We start from the raw sequence: 24,871 nt of genomic DNA, 5'->3' as shown, positions 1-24,871 counted from the left end.
ATACAGAGAGAAGGCAGAGACATAGGCAGAGGGAGAAGGGAGCCTGATGTGGGATTCGATCCCAGAACTCCAGGATCACACCCTGAGCTGAAGGCAGAGGCTCAACCGCTGAGCCACCTAGGTGTCCCACTCTACTACATTCTTATATTTACTTTTACTCATGGCTAATTGGTAAAGACTGTGATACTAAACCAAGATTGTGTGGTCATTCTCTATAAAGGCCAATCATTCTTCCTTTGCTTCTAATTGCCTGCCTAATATTTATTAACTACCTTATAACTACTTAGGTGCTTCGAGTGAGGGAATATGGCAGGTTCAATAAAACTCATGCAATACTGGAGAATCAACTAAAACATCATGTCTTATTAATGGTGGGTCAGTGGCTTCATCTTTGTATTTGGGTACAATAAATGCCCTTGATGATGATAATGTTTTTATGACTATTAGATTAAATTAAATAATGTAACATATGTGGGCGCCTGGGTAGCTCAGTGGGTTAAGTGTCTGACTCTTGGTTTTGGCTCAGGTCATGATCTGAGCGTTGTGAGATTGAGCCCAGCATGGGGTTCCCCACTCAGCAGGGAATCTGCTTGGGATTCTCTCTCTCCCTCTCCCCTCCCTCTAAAATAATAAATAAGTAAATCTTAAAAAAAATAACATATGCAAAATGCCTATGCATAGGCCTATTATACTGAATGGTAATAGTCCATAGAGACTTGCTATGCATAGGCCAGGCATTTCTACATGTACCAACTTAAAATCTTCACATCAACCCTATAATATATAGTTTTTAATTTCCAATTCACAGATAAGTAACCTGAGATCTAGAAATGTAGAATAACTTTGAGATCATACATTTAGTAAATAGTTAGCTTAGGATTTGAGTGCAGTCAGTCTGGGTCCAGGGTCCTTGCTCTTAAAAGACCTGTGCTATCAATAGTCCCTCTGCATGAGTATTCATTTTCTTCCTTTTCTCACCTAACTTCAACCTGTTTACTGGTCTATTTCTACTTGGGTGACTTTCCATTATCTTAAATCAAGGATTCTTACCTGGAGCCCATGGGTGGGTTTCAATTTATATTTTTAACCCTTGAATTAATCAGGACTCTCATATATAAATTGCAGAAATGCAGCTCAAACAAGCTTAACCATAGTGGAATTTCAATGAAGAACTAGGTTATCTCCTGAGATCCAAGGATAGAAATGTGGTGGATCTATGAACTCAACTGCAATTAAGGTATGTTCCCTCTTTTACTTCTGAGACTCTCTTTGCTCTCATTCTGCATTTAAGCACGTTCTCTTTCTCAGGCTCATGTGTTAGGAAACAGATCAGCTAGCTAATAGTATCCATAGCTTTAGCTACTATGGAGAGACTGATTTGAACCTCTAGATATAATGTACAAAAATTCCAGAGAGAGCTCTGATGGGCCCAGCTTGGGTCAAGAGTTCCTAGCAGTTAACTCCAAGGGTATCCATTACAAATGCATAGCATGTATAAGCATGAATAATTTTTTTCCTAAAAGGGAGGATCCATTGGTTCCATCAGATTCTCAAGAAGTGATTTGTAATTCAAAAGCAATAAAAAACTACTATGAACACAAAATATGCTGACACCATCTCTTTCTGTCTTCCCTTTCAAAGCAATCCTGCTGACTCCCCTGCTTCTGTCATAGGGAACATGGTCTTCTAGAGTCCTGTTACCTTGCTGTATTTTTATTTCTCACTCTTCTTTATCCTTTGCATTCGTTATTCAGTAAGTTTTAATTCTTCCATGCAATATCCATTGGAACTTTTCCTTTATATTCCCACTGCCACAATTCTTAACTATCAGCTGTCACCTTCTTTAGCTCATAAAATAGTAATATCTTCTTAACCAAGTCCTTATCCGTTGTCCTTCTATGCTGAAATCCATCCTATTAGATAAAGTTTTGAACACTGTCTTCTTATCATTCTGTTCAAAGACATCATGGTGTCCTCCTTTTCTGGACAGCACCCTCTTCAGTTTGGTCCTGAACCACTTTCCCAACCTCTTATCAGCCAGATATTGGTAAGATGTTACCAGATGCTTTATCTCTTGAGTAGTAAATTCTACTCATCTACACTTGTTGCTCACTGGTCTGTTTTTTAGATTTGTACCAAGTCTATTTGTAGTTCACACCAAAGCAACTCACTTCCAAAAGGGATTTATTCTTTGATGTGAGAATTGTTATGCTTGTTCCCTGCTTTAAATTTCTGTTGATTCTCTAGGGCCCTCCCTGGAATAGTCCTTCCTTTTTTCCATCTATATTTTTTCGTGTTCTACTTTCCTCAAGTAGCAGTCCCATACCATTCCAGGCAAACTTATCTCTCTCTCCCTTCTATGAATTATCACAAAGCCTACTGTTTTACTCATGTTTCAACACTTAATTCTATATTATATTAATATTTAAATGTTTGAAGAATTTTGTTTCCTACATTATAAGGTTCTAGTAGGCAAGACATCTCTCAAATTAGTTAAATGTGCTCTGTGGTACTTACCACAGTTATAAGCATCAGTAGGCACAAATACTTGTTAAGCATTTATAAATGTCAATATAAATATCTATGGAGTTTTGCTTCTTCATACTGTACATGAATTTTTCACTTTCCCAAAAAGAGATTTACTGGAAACTTCTTTTAAGTAGTAGATCCTCTATGTGGAAATGCTTTAAAGTGTTAGTCTTGAAATTATTAAATATTTATCAAAAGACCGAGGTGGGAGTTAGTGGGGAAATGTTGAAGCTATTGAGTTTGGAATTATCAATTGCAGATAAAAAGAAATGAGATTATAAAAAACAATCAATGAGAAACATCTTTTACATCAACCTTCCAGAGATACTTTCATTGTGTAATATGGTTCACATTTTTCAAATGATGTATTCTCTGTTCTCATTTATATTTTACAGGCCTTTATCTTGAGGGTAGCTGATAAGAGGATAAAGTTTGTTTGGGTTTAGATTGTGGCTCTGCCTACCATTCAGTGTGATCTTGGCCTGATCATTTAACCACTCAAAGCCCCCCATCTAGAAAACTGAGATATTGGTGGGATGTTGCAAGAATTATGTAATATAGTATATATAAGGCATTTGGAAAGCATTTACAATCAGTAGGCAATCAGTCAATGGTGATGTCATTATTCTTTATTCAGTAGGGGGAGAATTGAGGAAAAAGGGTAGGCAATGTGAGCCTAATGGTTTGCTTAAGAGACTTGGAGGTACCAAGGGAAGACATATGCAGAGGTGAGTATTAGTGGGCAGAATTGATATACCAAAACGGGCATTTTGAATAGTATAGATGGCATTGACAAGTTGGGAGGTATAAGGAAAGGCTGGGCTAATTTATGTATATTTGCATGTTCCTCTTACATGGCATACATCATGTTTCCAAATTTAAGTCATAGACTAAATGATCATTTTGACTAGAATGGATTTTCAGTAGGTGTAAAAATGAGCATTCTCAAGATTTTAGGTATCATTGATGGAAAAGAAAACCAGGGAGAAGAGCTGAAAACGGGTGACTTCTCTCTACAATGTTGTTCACCACCCCAACTATACCCCTCTGTCAGGGACAGAGGGTTTCCTCCAAAAAGTTTAAGTATAACAGCAAATTACAAGACTTAACAGGAGTATTATGTGGAAGAGAATGGGCTGAATAGAATTATGCCGGATGATCAAAACAGCAAGGCAGTGAGTTCATTCAGTGGGTACTAGCACTGCTCAGTGTGAACATGGGATCTGGGAAAGGTCAGCCAAAAGAAATGGAGACTGATCTTTGGGAGTGAGATGAGGACAATGAGTCAGAGTTACTCACTTCATCCGAGCAAGAGACCCTGTGGGTCACAGCTATTAGAGCTTACTGTGGGAAAATCTAATAAAGCAAGCTCTGCTGCTAAACTGAACAATTACAGTGTTTTTTTAATTTCCAGGAAACATGGACTTCAAGGTTTTTATTTTGTGAATTGTTATTAAACTTTTGGTGCTTTCTACTTTGTGAAAGTTGGAAACAAATTTTAAAGGAAAAACACGGGCCTATTCTCAAAAATACAGTTTTTGAAATATGTGAGAGATTTGCATAAACATTATATAGCCAGATTTAGTGCTGGTAAAATTGTCATGTCCATATGGCAGAATTAAATCTATCAATATATATTTTTTAAAGATTTTATTTATTCATGGGAGACACACAGAGAGAGAGAGAGGCAGAGACACAGGCAGAGGGAGAAGCAGGCTCCATGCAGGGAGCTTGACGTAGGACTAGATCCTGGATCTCCAGGATCAGGCCCTGGGCTGAAGGCAGCCCTAAACTGCTGAGCCACCCCGGCTGCCCCAAATCTATCAATATTTCATGGTGTTCTACAATGCACACAATAATTTGTACTATTTGTACTAAGTACTGCCACCTAAACTAGTTTGAAAACTAACACATTACACCCCGGACTGCCTTTCCTTATTTCTTGTGGGAAGAAATGTTATTAGCTTCAGTGAAACTCACAAAGGTTGAGACACAAAATAATCTTTGAAATAAGCAAACAAACAAAAAAACCTCAAAGGAGAATTGAATAGGGTAAATCTGAGTGCCAGAAGAATAAGGTAACAATAGCTACTGCTTCCTAAGCACTTACTACATACCAGGCTCCATGCTATTTTTCAAAGATAATCTCATTTAATTTTTACAACCATCCTGTGAGGTATCATTAACCACATTAGAGAGATGAAGAAAAAAAGGCTCAGAGACTTGCTTAAGGTCACATAGCTGGTAAGTGGTGGGTGACACTGAGATTTAAATCCGTTTCCAGACTCCAATCATGATGTTGTGGTGCTTCTTTGTGTGTATGAATAAATCTTTTTGCATATATATTAGCCCTCGTAATCATTAGGTAGGTCAAGATAGTGAACATCTCCACCAACCTGGAAGGCTCCCTCCTTCCCTGTCAAATCCCCCGTAAATAATCACTACCATGCCACTAGCCCTGTCAAGTCCCCCATAAGTAATCACTACCATGCTACTATCACCACAGAGAGGTTACAGCAGGAGTAATCTAAGGTTTTGGAGTTATCTCCAAAAGATTCCATATATCAATCCTTTACCTTGCTGTTTTAGCTGTAGTGTTCAAAGCTGCTCTAGCTCTAACTTTTCAAGCATTCATTATAGACTAGCTGTTGAAATGCCTTCATAGTCAATTTCTTTTATTATTCTGAAGTTAATACTTTTTTTTTTTTAAACCAAAGAAAGTCCTGGATGAAGTAGATTCAAAGAACTGTGAGCAAACAAACAAACCAAACTATCTTAGAAACACCATAGACACAGATTCCTTGACTGAGGTAATTTGGGGCATCTATTTCCGGTCATGGCATCTCATTAGGAAACATCACCAGGAAAGGTGGTTTGACTTTAGGGAAGGGAAGAGTAGCCAGGCGGAGTATGTAATAGTGATTGCTCTGCATCATCTTACAGCACACGAAAACACTGACGTCCAGATATCTTCCACAGTTGACTTATGACACAAGAGAAAGAAAAACGGGAAGAAGATCTAGGTGGAGGGGTAATGGGGGGAAGTAAGACCTCCGAGGAGGCTTTATTGTGGTGGCTTTCCGTGCCTTGCCCACTAGCTCCGAAAACCACATTACTTCTCGTCCAACCTGGCAGGAATAGAAGCAGCGTCACAACTTCACCTCAGGCTCTCAAGCTGTGGTTGGTGAATTTTCAGCAATTATTCTGCAGAACTAGTCTCCCTTCTCTCTCGTCCCTCCCCACCCACCTACTCACCCATAATGGTTGTGCGCCTCATTCTGATTCCCACCATAGCCAACTGTGGCTTTGGAAGCAGTTTATAGAATATAATTGAGGATCAGGCAAGGAACAGCCGACATATGTAGGGTTTGGTGACTCCAGGAGTGATGTGTTCGTAAGGTGACTGAAGTGGGGGAAACCTAGGGGGACGTTTTGCCCAGGAACAGCAGGAGGACAGGCCCAGAAGTGGGCGCACGTGACAGCAGCAGCACCTCGAGAGTGACATCACCCTCCGGGGGGCGGAGCCGAACTATTTAGGGCCTTGTCTGCTATTGAGCTTCCACCCCTCTTTCCCACCAAATGCCCTCGACCCCACCAGGCAGAGCCCCCTGAGGAAACGAGAAATGCCCAGACCTCACAGAGCTGCAGAGTCAGGGCCCGACCTCTCGGCGCAGGGAAGGGTTCGGTCTTCAAGCTCTCTTCCAGCCGCTCCCCACCCCCAGACTGTGGAGGGGGCGGGGGCGCGCGCGCTCCACCACGCACGCGCCCCCACGCACGCGCTCTCCCTCCGCGCTCGCGCTCCTCCCCACCCCGGCCCGGAGGGGGCGGGGCTGCGGGCGGCCTGGGAGGGTGCGACGCCCCCGGCGCGGCGGCGGCGCTAGCGAGCGGCCGGCCGGGCGCGGGTTGCTGGGTGCGCTGCTCCGGCGGGGCCCGCTGGCACTGCCGCCTCGCGCTAGCCGCCCGCCGGGCGGGGGAAGGTGCGAGCACTCTGAGCGCGGGGGCTCGGGGCTGCCGGCGCTGCCCTCCCGCCGCCGCCCTCCGCGCCTCCTCTGGGCGGCCCCGCCCCCGTTCCCATCCCCCTCGCGCTCACCTCCCGGCTGTGCCGCGCGCGAGGCGGAGCGAGGCGCCCGCCGCAGCTGCCGCTGCCGCCGCCGCCGCTGCCGCCGCCGCTGCCGCCGCCACCGCCGCCGCCACCGCCGCCGCCGCCGCCACCGCCACCGCCACCGCCGCCGCCGCCGCCGCCGCGCTGAGGGGCGAGAGCTTGCACCCGCGCCGCCGCTGACAGGAGGACCGCCGCGGGCTGCGCTTGCCCGCCGCGAGGCCCCGCCGCGCCTTTCCGGGGCGCAGACCCACCGCGGGCGTCGGAGCGCAGCGAGGTGCTCTGGGAATCGCGGGCGGCGCCGGCGGGCGGCGCGGTCCTCACTGGGGATCCCGGGGACTGGGGCTTGGCCCCGAGGTGCAGCGAGCCCCTCAGAGCCGCAGGTAAGAGACCGAGGGAGCGGCGGAAGGAGGGGTCGCCTTAGTGACAGGGGCGTTCGCCTCCACCGCCTCGGCTCCTGGGAGAGGGGCGGGGGCGAGCTGGGAAACAGCGAAACGGGCAGCGAAGTGCCTCCGGCGTCCAAGGTGTGGGGAAGGTTGGCTCCAAATGTGGCACCCAGGGTGGCTTCCGATGGGGCGGGGGACGGTCACTTCGATGTCACCGAAGGTGTCGTGGAATTCGGTACCGAGAGAGGCTCTAGATGCCGGGGACCCAGGGTGAGATGCGAGGCAGATTGCTAAACGTGGCAGGCAATGTGGTGCAGAGCGAGTTGCAAAATGTGCCCCCAGAATGCAGCATAAAAAGTAGTTGTGAAATGTGCCAGGTAAGGCGCAGGGTGGGTTGGCCTGTGTGGCATTGAAATTCATGGTAGAAGTGTTGTGAGCGATATTAACAGTCCCCCTGGGAAAGGAGATGTGGTGTAAGAAAAAGATTAATAAGGCTCATTGCTAGATATTTTATCTCAGGAAATCGAGAGGAGCTAGGATATGCTATTTTTTGAGATAGAGATAGTACGTACCCACGTGAAAGAAAAAAAAAAAAAGCATATCGTGTCTGGTTGTGAGATGGGAAAGAAAAAATAGGGCTAAAATAATTCCAAGGTTTTGCCGTCAGCTTGTAGAGCACCGATATAATCGTGTCCTGTCTTTTATTTCAGTTGTGGAATGTTTAAAATGGGTTTCACAAAATATAAACAGTGATAACATTAGGAAGATTGGGTATTTTGGGTGTCTTTCTACTCTGTTCTCTGCTCCTCTCCAGGAAAAGAAAAACAATAAACAAAAAAACCCCACACCACATCCTGATTGTAATTCTGGGTTCAAGATCATTAGGCAAAGGGATTTATTTTTTCCTATGTGCCCCTGTCTTCATTTTCACACAGGTGAAAATATCTGGAATGAGGAAAACAAAACAATATGGTGAACAAAAGGGATAAATTTTCAGGCATTTTGAGGGGTTGGAGCCAAAAGCTATTGCAGTGGTTAATTACAGTGAATGACAGTAGTGCTATATTCTTGCATGTTCTTGGTGTTGAGGTGGCAAAATAGGGGAAAAAATTGAATACAGTAAATGTAGCATAAAAAGCAGCAACATGGATACTGTCAGTGGAGCACTTCTTGCAGCGTTTCCCAGGTATATCATCCTAGGAATGTGAGCCCAAGAATAAAATATTAAATATTCTTTCTCTGTTTCTTTCTCTACGTATGAAATTATCCACATCTGTGAAACATTGTGACTTCCACTTAAGAAGAATATCTGTGTTTTGAGAGGATTGTCAGTAAATAGCTGGAATTTCAGAAGTAACAAAAGATAGTTCAATGAGCTATGTGATATAACTTACATATGTACGTTCAATGAGTGTCTACATGCTATGAAACAAACAGGAATATCCGAATGTGTTCATTAGGATATAGTTAATGATTTAAATTTTGGTGTTTTATGTTGTGATTACTGTAGAGAAATTGAATTACTTGCCTGAAGAATGTTGTTCTTATAATAGCAGTAAGTAATTTGCTAGATAATCTGAAAATTCATACTGATTGGCTTCCTCTTGCATCCACATTCAGCCACTAAGGGATCATTTGCTTCAAAGACAAAACTGGATTTTCCTTCGTGGTTAATTTTGGGTTTTAGTGTTTTCTATAGATACGGCCCTCACCTTGAGGCTATGTTGGGGCTAAAGCAGAGAGGAGAGGGCCAGAGGAGAATAAAGAGCAGTTCTGTTGGGTCTTCCTGTTTTGTTCTGACTGTAAGCCATATGTACTGCCACCCCCTACTGTCTGTAGGAAGAGGTGTTGCAGAGCCCCATTCTTTTCTTGTTATCACTGCCCCCTTGTGTAAGGGAAGAAATTGATAGTTGCACTTGGGAAAACCACTTTCCCCAGATTGTTCTTGAGAGTGGTTATGTGGCTCTATTAGTCATCTATTCTTTTCAGAGTTGCAGGGGTTTAAACTTACTGTTAATCAGGCTTCAGATTTAATGTCTGTTTTTAATAATACCTAGTTTTAGTCAGTAATTCAAATTGTTCAGAATGTTTTTAATATGCTTGGAAAGATGGAGTACTATTACTAGTAGAAGTAGGTGTAATAGCTCACCCTGATATAGCACTTACTCTGTACTAGTCCTGTTATTCATGTTTTAATCAATTTCAACACCCTATGAAGTATGTCCTGTTTATTTACGTTTTACTGATGAGAAACCGAAACACAGAGATGTTCAATAACTTGCATTGGCCAGTCAAGAATCAGATTTAGCTGGCAAGTGGAAGAGTTGTTGCAATTCAGTAGGTATGTAGTAAGACATATAAATGTTAAGCCTACGAATATACCAAAAATAGTTACTTATAGTATGAACATTTCTCTTACAGGATTTACTTTTGTAATTTATCTCTGGGATTGTGAGTAGAGGAATATTAGTACTTTTTATGTGATTAAGGAAATATTTGCAATGGAGGTTGGTTTGGGGGGAACTTTAGAGATACAAAGTTACTTTCAAGTAGTTTGGTGTGTGTGTGTGTACATAGTGTGCAATAAAGGTTTACTGGTGATTTTAAAGAGATAATGCAGCACATACACAGGGATCTACATACTATCTCTTTAAAAGCACCAGTAAATCTTTACTTTCTCGAGGAAAATTAAGGAGAAATGATCTATTTCTCCTACATCTTCATACTTTTATCTCTATTTTATTTTGAAAAGTAGAAAAAATGGCTTGGATGCTGGTGTACATTTTACCACTTCCATCAATAATCTTGGCTCAGATTTTCAGAAATACATATTGTTTCATATATATTACATATGAATTAGTATTTATTAAACAATGTGTAAATTATAAAGAACAGTAGGGGCAATTGGGTGGCTCAGTTAGTTAAGCATCCAACACTTGATTTCAGCTCAGTTCATGATCTCAGGGTTGTGAGATCGATCCCTGAGTTGGGCTTATGTGCTGGGTGTGGAGCCTGCTTAAGATTCTCTCTTTGTTTCTCTTCTCCTAAAAAAAGAAAAAAGAAAAAAGAATAACAATCAAGGTACCTGGGTGGCTCAGTGGTTGAATGTCTGCCTTTGGCTCAGGTCGTGATCCCGGATCCTGGGATTGAGTCCTGCATCAGGCTCCCCATGGGAGCCTGCTTCTCCCTCTCGTTTCTTCTTTCTGTGTCTTTCTTGAATAAATAAATAAAATCTTTACAAAAAACAAAACAAAACAAAACAAAAAAACAAACCAAACCAATCCTCTCTTATACTTGTAACAACTATTTTCTTCTGTAAGCCAAACTTTCTGCCATTCTGTAAATCACATATCTCATGTAATCAAACACTTCTTTCATTTTTATATACATTTATTGGTAGGGTATTCAAGATAATCTATTGATTATGGCTAAGATTTATTTAGGATTTATGTTTATATACTTTAGTGTACTTAATAAATTGTCATAGAGTTAGATCATTCTCTGTATTTTAGATTGGTTGATAGTTCCTTTTAGCATACTTCACTTATGAAACCTAATTTGATGTTTACATCTTTATCATAAAGTTTTACTAATAACATTGTTAAACATTCCATTATTTCCCTCTTCCATGTTTGATTCTTGGACTGTCCCATGCTGGCTCTCTAGTTTTCCCCCATACTTCCCCATAAATACTTTTGCTTTTGTCATATTTTTTGAATGACTTTGTGTGCATTATTTTGAATGGAGAAGAAAGTAAGCCTAGAAAGGAGAACAGTAATCCCCCCTTATCTGCAAGGGATACATTCTAAGACACCCCAGTGGATGCCTGAAACCGTAGATAGTACTAAACCCATATATACGGTTTTTTTTTTCTATGAGTACATTCCTACAATAAAGTTTATTTATTTATTTATTTATTTATTTATTTATTTATTAAAGTTTAACTTATAAATTAGGGATGGTAAGAGATTAACAGCAATAACAAAATAGAACAATTAGGGATCCCTGGGTGGCGCAGCTGTTTGGCGCCTGCCTTTGGCCCGGGGCGCGGTCCTGGAGACCCGGGATCGAGTCCCACGTCGGGCTCTCTGCATGGAGCCTGCTTCTCCCTCTGTCTGTGTCTCTGCCTCTCTGTCTCTCTGTGTGTGACTATCATGAATAAATAAATAAAATCTTTAAAAAAACAACAACAAAAAAAACCAAAATAGAACTATTAAAACAGTGCATTGTAATAGTTATGAGAATGTGGTCTCTACTCTCAAAATATCTTACATTGTTGAATTTATTCTTCTTGTGATGACTGAGATGATAAAATACTTAGGTGATGAGATGAAATGAGGTGAATGACGTAGGCGATGTGGTGTAGCCTTGGGTTATTTCTGACTATACATCGGAAGGAGGATCATCTGCTTCGGACTATGGGCAGTTTAGCGGGGGACCACCATATACTAAACCAGTATAGTTACAAAAGGGGAATATTAGCGTAGTTGATCTTGGAAAACAAGTATACATAAAAGAAATGCATCAAAGTTCTCTCCTTGTTATATTTCTTCCTTTTACGATAGAATTAAAACTGAATTTCTGAATCTAGTGATTGGGCATAGTAGTTGAATGTACTTATACAGAATCACCAATGTTAGCTGGAATATTTACTCATGGTTCCCAGATTTTATTTCAGGGAGCTAGAACAAGCTGTTGCAGATGGCTGTTTACTTATCTAGTACTAGTCTGATCAAGGTAACAAATATAAAATAGTTTGGAAGTTAGTTTAATTATTTGGACTATTTTTTCCTTTGTGAATGAATTGAAACTCAGCATTGTCCTATCTGCTGAGTACTTGTAGTTAACAAATATCGCTATTATTTGGAGAGACAGCATCATATAAATATACTGTATAAGTAAATAGTCTTTGTTATAATATGAAAAATATCACCTGGTTTGTTTAAATAACATCTTTTGTAGTAATTTGTATTACATGAAGATTGGTTACAATAAAAAAATGAGTTGAGCTCTATATGATGATGGAGGGTACATATTCCTGATGAGTCTCTTTAAAAAAATCCATGGAAAGAAATGGGTTAAAAGAAGAGTTTAAAGACTTAGAGCAACATTTTCTCAACCAGTGGCCCTTTTCCTTTCTTTTAGATGTATTTTACCTTGAGTATTTAAGATTCAAGGTAATGTTAGATGGAGAACAATAAATTTGGGCCTGAGTTTTAGAAGGTTTAAAGCAGGGTGAGGATGAAATACATGAAAAAATTTTCTGGTAGGGATTATTCTTATTTTGGAAAGCTCTGTCTAATTACAATACCATGATTATTTCTGGAAACAAATTTATTAGGTCAGTTTATTTTGTTTAACAAAAATCTTTATAAGTCATTTGAAAAGTGTGTTTGTGGATGTTTTAAGTATCAGATAAGTTGCTTTTTTATGGGCCCATATGTTACAAAAATATCTTGTTATGTTCAGCTTCTGTTTGTCTTTGAATAGTTGGAGGTAAACATGACTAGGTTTAAGAGGCGAGAGAATTAAGTTTGTATTAGTTTTAATCATGCTTTTGTTTTACCCTTTTCTTGCCCATAATATTAATTTCTGTCTTTATTCAGTGAATAGTAGGTATATCCTATCTCTCAAACTCCTTTTTATCAGAACGTGAGAGATTCTGATGCCATTTAAATGTTGTTGCATTATAGTGAGCAATCTTGTTTTTTTTTTTTTTTAAATCCAGTTGCCCTTTAGACATCTTTACTTTTTTATTTCACATTTATGTATCACATTTATGTACCTTTCTTTCTTAGATACTTTGCTGCCACAGGGATCTTTCTAACATGGTCATCTGATTATGTCATTCTTTTCTTCAGAATCTTATCACCTCATCACTTAATGGATAAAATGGAAACTCCTTAGCAAACCATGTAAGGTCCTTCATGATGGTCTGATCTTTGCCTTCTCTTTAGACTCATTGCCTGCCATATTCTTCTTCAAAGTTCTAGGCATCAGGAGATACATGTAGAGAAATACACATATGTACACCATCTAGAATATTATTCAGAGTAACTCCTGGACTATAGTTAAAACTAACTCTAAAGACTCTTAATCATAGGAAACAAACTGAGGATCACTGGAGGGGAGGGAAGAGAGGGGTCGATGGGTGGATGGATGAGGTATCTGAGTGATGGACATTAAGGAGGGCATGGGATGTCATGAGTATTGTAGAAGACTGATGAATCATTAACCTCTGTCTCTGAAACCAATAATACATTATATGTTAATTAAATTTAAATAAACAACAACCACAAAAAACTAACTCTAAAGATAAACCAATTTTTATTCCTTTTTTATTTCCTGGGTTGGGGGAGGAAGATTAGAAGGTTCTGTGTATGAACTTTAGCTGATTTTTCATTATATATATATTATAGGGGGTGGCACACTACGGTGCATGGGCCAAACGTAGCCCAACGTCTGTTTTGGTATGATCTGCAAGCTAAGATTGGTTTTTATATTTTTAAGTGATTGAAAAGATATCAGAGGAAGAATAATGCTTTGTGATATGTGAAAATTATAGGAAATTCAAATTCACTGGCCATGAAGGAAGTTTTATTGGCATATGGCCATGCTCATTCATTTACATTGGCTATGGCTGTTTTATGTGTACAGCCAGAGTTGGGTAGTTAGCACAACAAAACCTAGATATTGACTGGCTAGCCCTTTACAGATAAAGTTACCAGTCCTTAGGTATTTTATAAGTGGTCATTGAATGTCATAAGTTGGAGATAGACCAACTATGTCTGTTGAAGTCTCTCGCAGCCCATAATTGCTTCTATCGACTGAGAAAAGATTGGCTACTTTGCCTTAGTAAGGATTTATCTGACAGTCTCCTATTGCATCTTCGTGTTACAACTGTATAATGTCTAACCCTGAAGAAGTTTCTAACAAAGCATATTAATTGATCCTATTCCTGAGAAGAGGAACCCAAGTAAAGAGTTTTGGAGCACAGCATAGAAGAATATTTTTCTTTGTTTGCCCCAGTCTCTCTTATATGCATATTTTGTATTAATAAAGGTTGTTCTATGAAAAACTTGATTTTTTTATATTAATTTGTTATACAGATACCTTGTGTTTAAGGCATATGAGCTGAGTTAGATTAGGTACATTGGAAAAATTGGGGGATTTTTGCACATTAAATTATTCACTTAAATTTTGTGGACTACTATGTATAAGGAGTTTGACTACTGTAGTCTTTCAATTGAAAGTGGACATTTCATATTCTTCCTTAAATAAAAGCTAATAGTATAATTCAGAATTCTGTGTCCTAATATTCATTCTAACCTGGGCAAAATATAGTTTAAAAAAAACCTCCAGCGTATTAAAGTTTAAAGTTTAGTTTTACTGTTTTCATTAGGTGGCAAAGGTATTATGAAAAGACAGTGATTTAAACATTCGTTTTTATAAATATCAAAAATATTGCAGACCTAAAATTCATAAAGCAATACATAGACACACACATACACACACGATAATAATGGAAAACTTATTTACTCCAAACAGATCTCTTTGGATTAGATAGCCATGCTTATTTGCTTGTCTGTAATACCATACTTGCACTATCATATCTGATTATATCAGATGACATCCGATTATAGAGATTGACAACATGAAGGATTATGGCACCACTTTTTTTATTGCATGGATACCCCACCTGTGGATTGTAAGTAGACTAGTTAGTTACTAAACTTGAAAATGGGTGGGCATCTGGGTGGCTCAGCAGTTGAGCATCTGCCTTTAGCTCAGGTTGTGATCCTAGGGTCCTGGGATCAAGTTCTGCATCAGGCTCCCTACAGGGAACCTGCTTCTCCCTATGCCTATGTCTCTGCCTCTCTCTGTGTCTCTCATGAATAAATAAATAAAATCTTAAAACGAAAAACAACCTTGGAAATGGTACTGGATGTGTAGACATTGTGATTTAATCATTTTAGTCATGGAGGATGCCTCAGATCTCGGTAAATTCCTTCTGTCTCAATGAAGGAAGTCTTTTCTTAAGCCCTTTGCAAACTTGGGTTGTGGGGATTCCACAATGTTTAGCTTTAATTGCTGAAATTTGATAGGGCAAAGCTAGTCAGGTTATGGAAGCTTGATGGGTATTATTACTCTACAAGTCTATTTTTGCTCCAATTCCAAGGAATTCTTTTGGGCTCCCTTGGATTGGGAATTAGGGTGAATGGAGGTAGCTGGTTTCATTAGACATGTGGGTAAAGATTTGCTACTTAAAAAATCCTGTTTTAGCATCAGAGAATCTTAGCTCTTTCTCTAAAAAGAGCTCTGAAGAGGGAGAAAGACTTCTTTGGAAGTTATCAGATATTCCTTTATTTTATTTTTGGGGGGAAGGGGCAGAGGGAGAGAGAGAATCTTAAGCAGGTTCCATGCTCAATGCAGACGTTGAGGTGGGGCTTGGTCTCATGACTCTGATATCATGACCTGAGCCAAAATCAGGAGTCACATGCTTAACCAACTGAGCCACCTAGGCACCTCACACATTCCTTTATGATAGAATGATAATACAGTTGTTTAGTTGTAAGAAGCTTTTGAAATTCTACAATCATGAGACCAATTTTATAGTAGAAAAAACATGAATTTGTGAGTTTTTGAATCATGAAAACAGATTCAAATTATCACTCTGTCACTCACTCATTAGATACATGAAGGTCTGAAATCTATCTTGCAGGGTTTTGATGATGAGAGAGTAAAATAATGTCATTGAAAATCCTTAGGACAATGTCCAGTATTTAAGGAATGGTTATTATTTTTTTTAATTGATTCATGAGAGACAGAGAGAGAGAGAGAGAGAGAGAGAGGCAGAGACACAGGCAGAGGGAGAAGCAGGCTCCATGCAGGGAGTCCAACGTGGGACTCAGTCCCGGGTCTCTAGGATCACACCCTGGGCCGAAGGCAGCGCTAAACCACTGAGCCACCCAGGCTGCCTGGAATGGTAATTTTTATTAAGCCATGGAAATCATCCTGGATTGCTCTTTTTTGATGCATGCTTCATCCAACTCCTCCCTTCAGTTCTTTACTAGCATTGTCAGTCCAGCTTTTCTTTGTTATCTTGTCTTGCTCTCTTATTCAGCCTGGCAAGGCATTTAAAAGACCCATGGTAATTCAGCTACTGATTTATTTTATATCCTGAAATTTTCTCTTATGAAAGATTTGAGGAGAGCTGAGAGAAAGAGTTCTTAAATAACTGTAAACTTAAAAATAAAGACACCTAGAAGTGAGATGCTGTTGGGCAGACTCCTGGTGTGCATACCTTTTGGGACTATTTCCCTTTAAGTACTACAAACTTGACAAAAAATCAGTTTTTGATCTCCCCCCAAAATAGCAAACCACGGCATTTCTTGAGACCGTGAGCCCTTTGACAGTTCTTTTCTCAGTTTGATTGCAGAAACGTCAATTTTTATAAGCCTTTCTTACTTTTGTTTATAACTGGAATTTTATCTTTTTTTTAAAAGATTTTATTTATTCATGAGGGACAGAGAGAAAGAGAGAGAGAGAGAGGCAGAGACACAGGCAGAGGGAGAAGCAGGCTCCATGCAGGGAGCCTGACATGGGACTTGATCCTGGGTCTTCAGGATCAGGCCCTGGGATGAAGGCAGTGCTAAACCGCTGAGCCATCTGGGCTGCCTTGTAACTGGAATTTTCTTTTTTCCTTTTCTTTCTTTCTTTCTTTCTTTCTTTCTTTCTTTCTTTCTTTCTTTCTTTCTTCCTTCCTTCCTTCCTTCCTTCCTTCCTTCCTTCCTTCCTTCCTTCCTTCCTTTCTTTCTTTCTTCCTTCCTTCCTTTCCTTTCCTTTCCTTTCCTTCCCTTTCCTTCTTTCTTTCTTTCCTTTCCTTTCCTTTCCTTTTTTCTTTCTTTCTTTCTTTCTTTCTTTCTTTCTTTCTTTCTTTCTTTCTTTCTTTCTTTCTTTTCTTTCTTTCTTTCTTTCTTTCTTTCTTTCTTTCTTTCTTTCTTTCTTTCTTTTCTTTCTTTCTTTCTTGGAATTTTCTGTGATAACTTTATCTCCCCATCACCCATGCTACATGTTGATAGCTTTTTGTAATTTTTCTTTTTTAAAGATTTGTATGTAGGGGATCCCTGGGTGGCGCAGCGGTTTAGCGCCTGCCTTTGGCCCAGGGCGCGATCCTGGAGACCCGGGATCGAATCCCACTTCGGGCTCCCGGTGCATGGAGCCTGCTTCTCCCTCTGCCTATGTCTCTGCCTCTCTCTTTCTCTCTCTGTGACTATCATAAATAAATAAATAAATAAAATTAAAAAAAAAAAAGATTTGTATGTGACAATCAGTTAAGGCAGTTTGCTTTCTTTAATAAAAAGGGTTTTCTATTTATAGTGTAAAATAATACATTAGAAAAAGTTTACTCCTTTTACTTTAGCATAGATAACTAGTTAACTATCCAAAATCTCATTTTTTCCCCTGAGTTTCAATTACTTCTGTAACATTTTGCCCATTTTTGCTAATTGGTGTATCATGCATACAGTTTTCATTGAATATTTTTTTTTTGGCTTCCTTTCTCTTAGTTTTATCCTTAGTTGTCAAAATATCCATGACCTGATAAGTTTGCGCTAGCTATAAATTAAAAACTAGTTCAACCTGAAGACATCTTGCTTAACACACTTGAGAAAGACCACTTATATGCAACTTTAGTTCCAGATTGGATTATTTTCTATTTTTAAATAAATGAACTTCGTAATAATTCCTCTCCTTGCTTTACATAATTTAATTCTAATTTTGTCTTTGGATGTATTAAAGGTAGCCATTTATTAGTTATCAACTACTGTTTATTGTCATTACTTTTAATAAATAACTATTCTCCTCCCCTGTTCTACCTTTATAAAAAGTTATAAAAGTAATACTCTGTTTGCAACCAGGGAAATGAACAAACTAGAGGTGAATAAAGGAAAAGTTAGTATTTTCCTCTCCTCTCAGGTCTTTCCCTTCTCCAATTTTCTTCCTGGAGTAGCCAGTGTTAACCAACACTGAATGTTTTTCAGCATCTTTTTGTTGCTCAAAAACATGTAAGTATATATACACACACATATACAGGCTTTTTGTAATTTGCTTTATTCTTTTTTTTTTTTTTTTGCTTTATTCTTTTAAGAATGTATCATAGCGTGTCTCCAGTTTAGTAAATGGAACTCTAATTTTAAAAAGCTAGATAACATTCCAAAGCGTACTACACCATCATTTATTCTGTTGTTCCACAACGGATGGACATTAAGATTGTTTGCCTTTTTTCTTTCTTTTTTTGGAGCCACTATGAACAGTCCACTCTTACTCATGACCAGAGAAGCAAACGTTCTTCTTCTTCTTTTTTTTTTTTTTTTAAAGATTTATTTGTTTATTTTAGAGAGAGAGAGCATGTGCAAATGGGAGGAGGGATAGAGGAAGAGAGAGAATCTCCAGCAGACTCCCCGCTGAGCATGGAGCCCAATGCAGGACTCAGTACCATGACCCTGAGATCTCAACATGAGTCGAAATCAAGAGTTGGATGCTTAACTGACTGAGCCACCCAGGCACTCCAGAGAAGCAAACATTCTAAATAAAATATTAGCAAGATAAAACTAGTAGTGTATTTAAAAGATAATACATCAGGACTCATTCCAGGAAGGCAAGGACAGTTAAATATTAACATAATTTACAATATTAAAAAGTTACTAGATCAAAACCATATGATTACCTCTCTCTTTTGGGATGAGTTAGGAGACTCTGTATTGTATTTATACAAAATAGCATAGAGAGATGCCTTCCCATGTGGACAGTAGTCCACATTTTATACAGTTCTTTGACCCTCAAAGTTGATAGAAACCTTTTTTCTAGAGTCTTTGGGGGTACTTTGTGGGGTCTGGGCCTCAGCTTTGACTTAGGCCTGACTACTGGATTTTGGTTGCTAAAGCCTGGTACCTTTGACACAATGGAAATATGTAAACTTCCTGAGACTGGGTTGCATGATAAAAGGTGAGCCTGTCCAACTTTAGGGCTGGCATCTTTTAAGATCTTGTATTTGATTACTTTGAGCTTAATGAACACTTGTGGCCTCTGTATTGGCACTCATTGTTTGGAAATATTGCCCTAAACCTTTTTGAGACCTTTTTTGTGCTTGTTGGCAAAGTATGCGTTCCTTGGGATCTAAGTTTCTTGAAGCTTTCTAGGACTGGTTGTATATGATGTTCTTGGATTTGGCCATTTCTGTACTGCCCGCCACAACTTTGGGAGTGGTAGAGACTGGAAAAAAAGAAACACATGACTATCTTAATAGATGCCAGAAAAGCATTTGGAGTAATTTCCTCAGTGGATGTGGCACAATTACTAAATCCTTTCTTGAGTGAAAATGTCTGTCTTTTATCTAGGCTGAGTAGTGTTGTTGGATCATCATCCTCCCACCCTTTTTTTCCTACTATGTAACCTATACACCATCATTTTCAAGCTTGTGCAGTAGATAAGTCTGATGCCAGTCTGATTCTCCTTTCTTTATAATAAACGTGTTCTTCATCTCCTACACAAGTAGTCTTGCCACCCTTATGTACACTGAGATTATCAGATCTAATCTTCTTGCGCATTTTAACCCTTTTATGTCCTGGGAAACCCAGTACTGCCGGTTCATATCACATCCCAGACTCCTGTCTGTAGTTCTGTATTTCCCCCTTTCTGACCCCAGTTTCCCCTCCTCACCTTTTTCTTATTCTTTAATGTTTAATAATAGTATAGTAAAATAATTTAGGTCATTCTGAGTTGATTTCTCCAGGTACATACTGTGCTCTTTCAAAATGTAGTTTCAAATATTTATTTCAGGAAAGTTTTTTTGAATTACTATTATTATTATTCTGGTCTTTGCTTCGATTTTTCTTCATGGGTTCCTATGACTATATTCAATCTTTGCCTGTTTTCTTTTTTTTTTTTTTTTTAATTTTTATTTATTTATGATAGTCACAGAGAGAGAGGCAGAGACATAGGCAGAGGGAGAAGCAGGCTCCATGCACCGGGAGCCTGATGTGGGATTCGATCCCAGGTCTCCAGGATCGCGCCCTGGGCCCAAGGAGGCGCCAAACCGCTGCGCCACCCAGGGATCCCTCTTTGCCTGTTTTCAATAGTTGTCAATTTTTCTCAAACCTTTTTGATCTCTTTGGGTTTTAAAACTTTCTCCTTTTTTTTACTTTGTATTTTTGATAAGGGGCTATCTGTTTTATTCACTCTTGTCTTTATTTCTGGAATGATTCTTTCCTTTTGTTTTTAATTATTTAGAATTTTTATAGTTCTTACATCTGTTGTTCTTTCATATCTTGTATCATTCTCTTAAGGTCTTTAGTTCATTTTGAAATAGCATGTTACAGTTCTGATCTGTTATGTGGGCATGTCTTTCTGGCACGCTTTCCTTGTCTGTAGGGATGTTATTCTGCCCGTTATTCTCTCTTGTAATTAGTATATGGATTTGACCTTAATACTTTTTGTGACTCATTTTTATTTGAAATTAATTTAAAAAAATCTTTTACAAAGTGGCTAGATTCAGGAAAGCCCTTTCTAACTTCATAGAGCTTTTCCTGTGGTTGTTTTTGTGTAGTGTTAAAAAATATGGTGCTTGTGTTCTGAGATTTCCTGGCCTTATTCTCCTCCAGTAGTTTTGTCTGGACCTTTTCTTTCCTTTTTCTCTCTTGTGTGATCCCAGTTTTCACCCCTTATGATCATTGAACCCTTTTCTGTGCCTTCTGGAGTTCTTGGTTAGTCTGCAAAATTCTGATCTTGTCCTTCTGCAAAATTCCCTTTATCTTTAACCTGTTCTCTAAACATGACTACCTTCTTACTCTGAGTAAATTTACCTCTTGAGTAAATTTACCTCTCCCCTGAGGGTGTTGCGTCCCTGTGGAGTTCTTAAGTGCTGGCTCCTCCTATTGACATGGGTTAAGTGTTCTCTTTGCTTTCTCTAGCTGCAGCTTTGGTACTCTCCAACTACTCCAGTTACGATTGTTGGTGATTATAGTATCCACACAGATGATCCTTCTGGTATTGTGGTTGTGGCCTCTTTACTTACTCTCCTCTGCTGATCCTTTTTTTTTTTTTTTTAAAGATTTTATTTATTCATGAGAGAGAGAGAGAGGCAGAGACACAGGTAGAGGGAGAAGCAGGCTCCATGCAGGGAGCCTGACTTGGGACTCATCGATCCCGGGTCTTGAGGATCACACCCCGGGCTGAAGGCAGTGCTAAACCGCTGGGCCACTAGGGCTGCCCTCCTCTGCTGATCTTGTCCTTTACTTTACCTCAGCCATTCATGCCTTTCTTTCTTTTTTTCTAGATTTTATTTATTTATTCATGAGAGACACAGAGAGAGAGAGCCAGAGACACTAGAGAGAGAAGCAAGCTCCCTGTGGGAAGCCCAGTGTGGGACTTGATCCCAGGACCCTGGGATCACATTCTGAGCCAAAGGCGGACACTCAACCACTGAGCCACACAGGCATCCTGTCAGCCATTCAATTTCTATGGCATATCCTATGCAGATGGTTTTATTTTTTAATTTTTTAAAAATATTTTATTTATTTATGCATGAGAAACATATATATAGAGAGAGGCAGAGACACAGGCAGAGGGAGAAGCAGGCTCCATGCAGGGAGCCCGATGTGGGACCCCAGGATCCCACCCCAGGCTGAAGGCAGTACTAAACCGCTGAGCCACCGGGGGCTGCCCTGTGCAGATGTTTTTAAACCCTCAGTATATCTGCATTAACTGGGGGAGCTTTGAGAAACTACAGGGGCGTAGGATTCACTCTCAGAGATTCTGATTTGGTTAATCTGAGCTGTAGCTTGGTATGTTATTTTTAACAGTTTTCCAAGGTGACTTTCATGTGTGGCCAGGATTGAGTGTTACTGTTTCACAAATTGTTATTACCAATAGCTACAGCTTTCTATAATGTAATTTCTGGCATTTTACTCTCCAACTACCACTTCCAATTTTTCTGGTTCACTTTTAAGTACCCAACAACCTTAAATCTTTGACTTCACTGGGGCCTTTTAATTTACCATCTTTTCACTTTTCCTTGATACATATATGTCCTCAGTTCCTTTTCTGACTTGGTGAATTCCCTTTTCACTGTCCCTCAGCGCATACATGTTCTCAGTTTCTTTTCTGACTTGGTGAATTCTCATTGTAGTTGCTCTTCGGCATCTATACTCAACCCCCTTAACCCCTCTCCCTTTGTTGTTCTTGCCTAGCAAAACCTAATCCTGGTTAAAACCAGCTCTACTTTTTTATACCTGTGCACTTTTAGCTGTATATGGCTGGAGCAGAACAACTATGTTGACTTTAAATTCTTAGTTAGTACCCAGGGACTTTAAAATTCATTGCTTAGTGCTGCCAAGCTATCCTACTTGATGATTCTAGTTTTTCCACACTTCCATTTGCTTAGATGATTATATCTTTTCTTGCATGTCAATCTTCAACATTTCCCTTTGCATCCTCTCTTTCAGCTGGTGACCTTCTTTTCTATTTCATTAAGAAAATAGAAACAGTCTTCCTAACGCCTGCATCTTTACCAGTTATTGTAAAGTAACTGGTATTGTAAATTAACTTCTATTGAAGGTCATTCACACCAATTGTTCCTTTGAGCCCATCCCTTCTTACCTTCTCAAGGACATTCTTCCTGTAATTCTAACCTGTTTTTCCTTTTCTGGATCACTGTCAATAGCATAAGAGCATATTGTAATTTTTTTCATTGGAAAGAAACACTCTCTTAACCTTACTAACTTTTGTCTACTACCCCATTTCTTTTATCATTTATACTAGACTCTAAAACAGTTATCTGTGTTTACTGTATCCAACTCACTTTTTTTTCAAAGCTTTATTGAGGTATAATGTACAAATTTCAGAATTTACCTATGGTAACAGTACAATTGAATGATGGATGATAGGGAATTGTGCAGTCATCACCACAGTCCAGTTTCACAATATTTTCATCACTCCCCCAAATTCCTTTGAGCACATTTGCATTCACTCTCCATTCCTAATGCTAGCCTTAGGCAACCATTCATCTGCTTTTCTTTCTATAAATTGGCTTTGGACATTCATATAAAAGAAATCATAAGTATGTAGTATTTTATAATATGTAGTCTTTTGCTTCTGTCTTCTTTCACTTAACATAATGTTTTTGAGGTTAATCCATGTTGAGTATGTCAGTATTTCATTCCTTTTTATTGGTATTTCATTGTATGGGCATACAAATCCACACATTTGGATTATTTCTAGTTTTATTTTTAGTTTTAGGTTTTAATGAATAATACTGCTATAATCATTCATGTGCAAGCCTTGGTGTGGATGTATATTTTAATTTCTTCTGGATAGATCACTAGGAGTGGAATTTCTGGATTTGTGATCCATTTTGAGTTAATTTTTGGATATGGTATAAGGTAATGGTCTAAGTTTGTTTTTTCTACATATGGATATCCAGTTGCCCCAATACCATTTCTTGAAAAGACTATCCTTTTTCCCCAATGAATTGTTTTGATACAATTAAAAATGATTACTTTGGGCATGAGAATAGGTGATCATCTTCTTATGGCTGTTATCACTACTTGGAACTTCCTGTTAAATCCCTAGGTAGTCCATTAGTTTATTTCTTGCTCCAAACAGTGCTACAGCCTCAGGCTAGGAGATCTGACAACTGCCTCTGTTCACCTGCCACTGAGATGGCTACTTTAATTCACAGTGCAAGAAATTGAGTCCTGTTTGGCACCAGCAGCAAAGCTCCTGGTTTTTCATGGCCTACTCTACCATGCTGCTATTTGTAGAGGGCAGGATTAGGAGAATGAGAGTAGCCCCAGGCAAAAATGCCACAGGTTTACATCGTTCTTACCCAATGTGGCGTTTGCTTAAATAACCATGTCTTAGTTTATTGTATGCCTTTAGTTGATTTCCAGAGTGTTGGAAAGTCAGAGCTCTACTCTCTTTGAACCCATTCCAACCAGGCTTCCTCTCCCACTTTTTCACTGAAACTTCTTGTTATGGTCATCAGTGACTTTCATATTGCTCCATCTGTTGGTAGTTTCTTAGTTTCTCTTGCTTGATCTATCAGTATTGTTTGATACAATTGATTGATTACATTCTCTTCCTTGAAGTCTTTGACTTTCAGGATAATACTGTCACTTGGTTGTTCTCAGTCACTGGATACTCCCATTTTCGTGAATTTCTTTCACTTAGTCCTTATTCTCACAGCCTATAAAATTTGTAGTGTATTGGGAATTTTATCTTTTCTGAGGACATTATTACTCTTTCTGCCGTCTCAAGTGATGCTCTTCCCTTTTTTTCTTCTCATAACCCTCATACCACTGGAGGTGGAGATAGATACTCTTTTCATTTTCCCCTTTCTGTATTGAAATCATTCTCCTCTCTTCCTAAAATTTTCTGGTTTTGAAATTCATGTCATCACATTCTTTTTACTACAACCTCTATTGCTGTTGACTTTATTTCCTGGTTCATCCCCTACAATGACTTCTGATGGTTACTACCTAAGATTAGACCAAACTTCACATATTAAGGGCACAGTCCTCCTCCACAGGACAATTTTCACTTTAGACACCAGCTGCAGGCTAGGGGGTTCCCAGAATCACTCTCACTTGTAACCAACTGGCTGCAGATGTGGGAGTTCGTGCTATACCTCTGTCAGGTTCTATAATCTAGAATAGCTATACAACTTGGGAAAGTGCTACACTTACACAGTTTTACTGTGGCAAAAAAGATACAAAACAGAACCAGCCAAAAGAAGGGACACATAGGGTAAGGTCTGTCAAAAGTGCAGCTTTTGGTGTCTTCCCCCTTAGGAATCGGG

At 39.4% G+C, this 24,871-nt stretch overlaps 2 protein-coding genes across 11 annotated transcripts in view; one reads left to right on the top strand and one right to left on the bottom strand.

The window, feature by feature from the left end:
- The window catches only part of LOC140596239 (uncharacterized), an 88,896-nt gene extending 80,808 nt beyond the window's left edge, over positions 1-8,088 (bottom strand). The window contains exons 1-2 of the mRNA XM_072744502.1: positions 8,058-8,088; positions 6,163-7,192 (exon numbers count right to left, since the gene is read on the bottom strand). Of these exons, the coding sequence (XP_072600603.1) occupies positions 6,219-7,192; positions 8,058-8,088 (1,005 nt within the window). The 3' untranslated portion in view covers positions 6,163-6,218. The remainder of the gene's footprint in view (positions 1-6,162; positions 7,193-8,057) is intronic.
- Positions 1-24,871, top strand: part of TANC2 (tetratricopeptide repeat, ankyrin repeat and coiled-coil containing 2) — a 478,177-nt gene that overhangs the window by 106,885 nt on the left and 346,421 nt on the right. For 8 of the 10 annotated variants that reach the window (XM_025999546.2, XM_025999545.2, XM_072746845.1 and 5 more), the window contains exon 1: positions 6,884-7,011. The exons of 1 other annotated variant lie outside the window; for it this stretch is intronic. The gene's annotated coding sequence lies outside the window, so the exon portion shown is untranslated. Of the gene's footprint in view, positions 1-1,125; positions 1,238-6,883; positions 7,012-24,871 lie in introns of those variants that run through there. One more of the 10 variants, XM_072746841.1, reaches the window with a different exon arrangement.

The sequence above is a fragment of the Vulpes vulpes genome, chromosome 2 (assembly GCF_048418805.1).
Source record: "Vulpes vulpes isolate BD-2025 chromosome 2, VulVul3, whole genome shotgun sequence".
Taxonomy (NCBI): domain Eukaryota; kingdom Metazoa; phylum Chordata; class Mammalia; order Carnivora; family Canidae; genus Vulpes; species Vulpes vulpes.
This window is presented reverse-complemented; position numbering and strand designations above follow the sequence as displayed.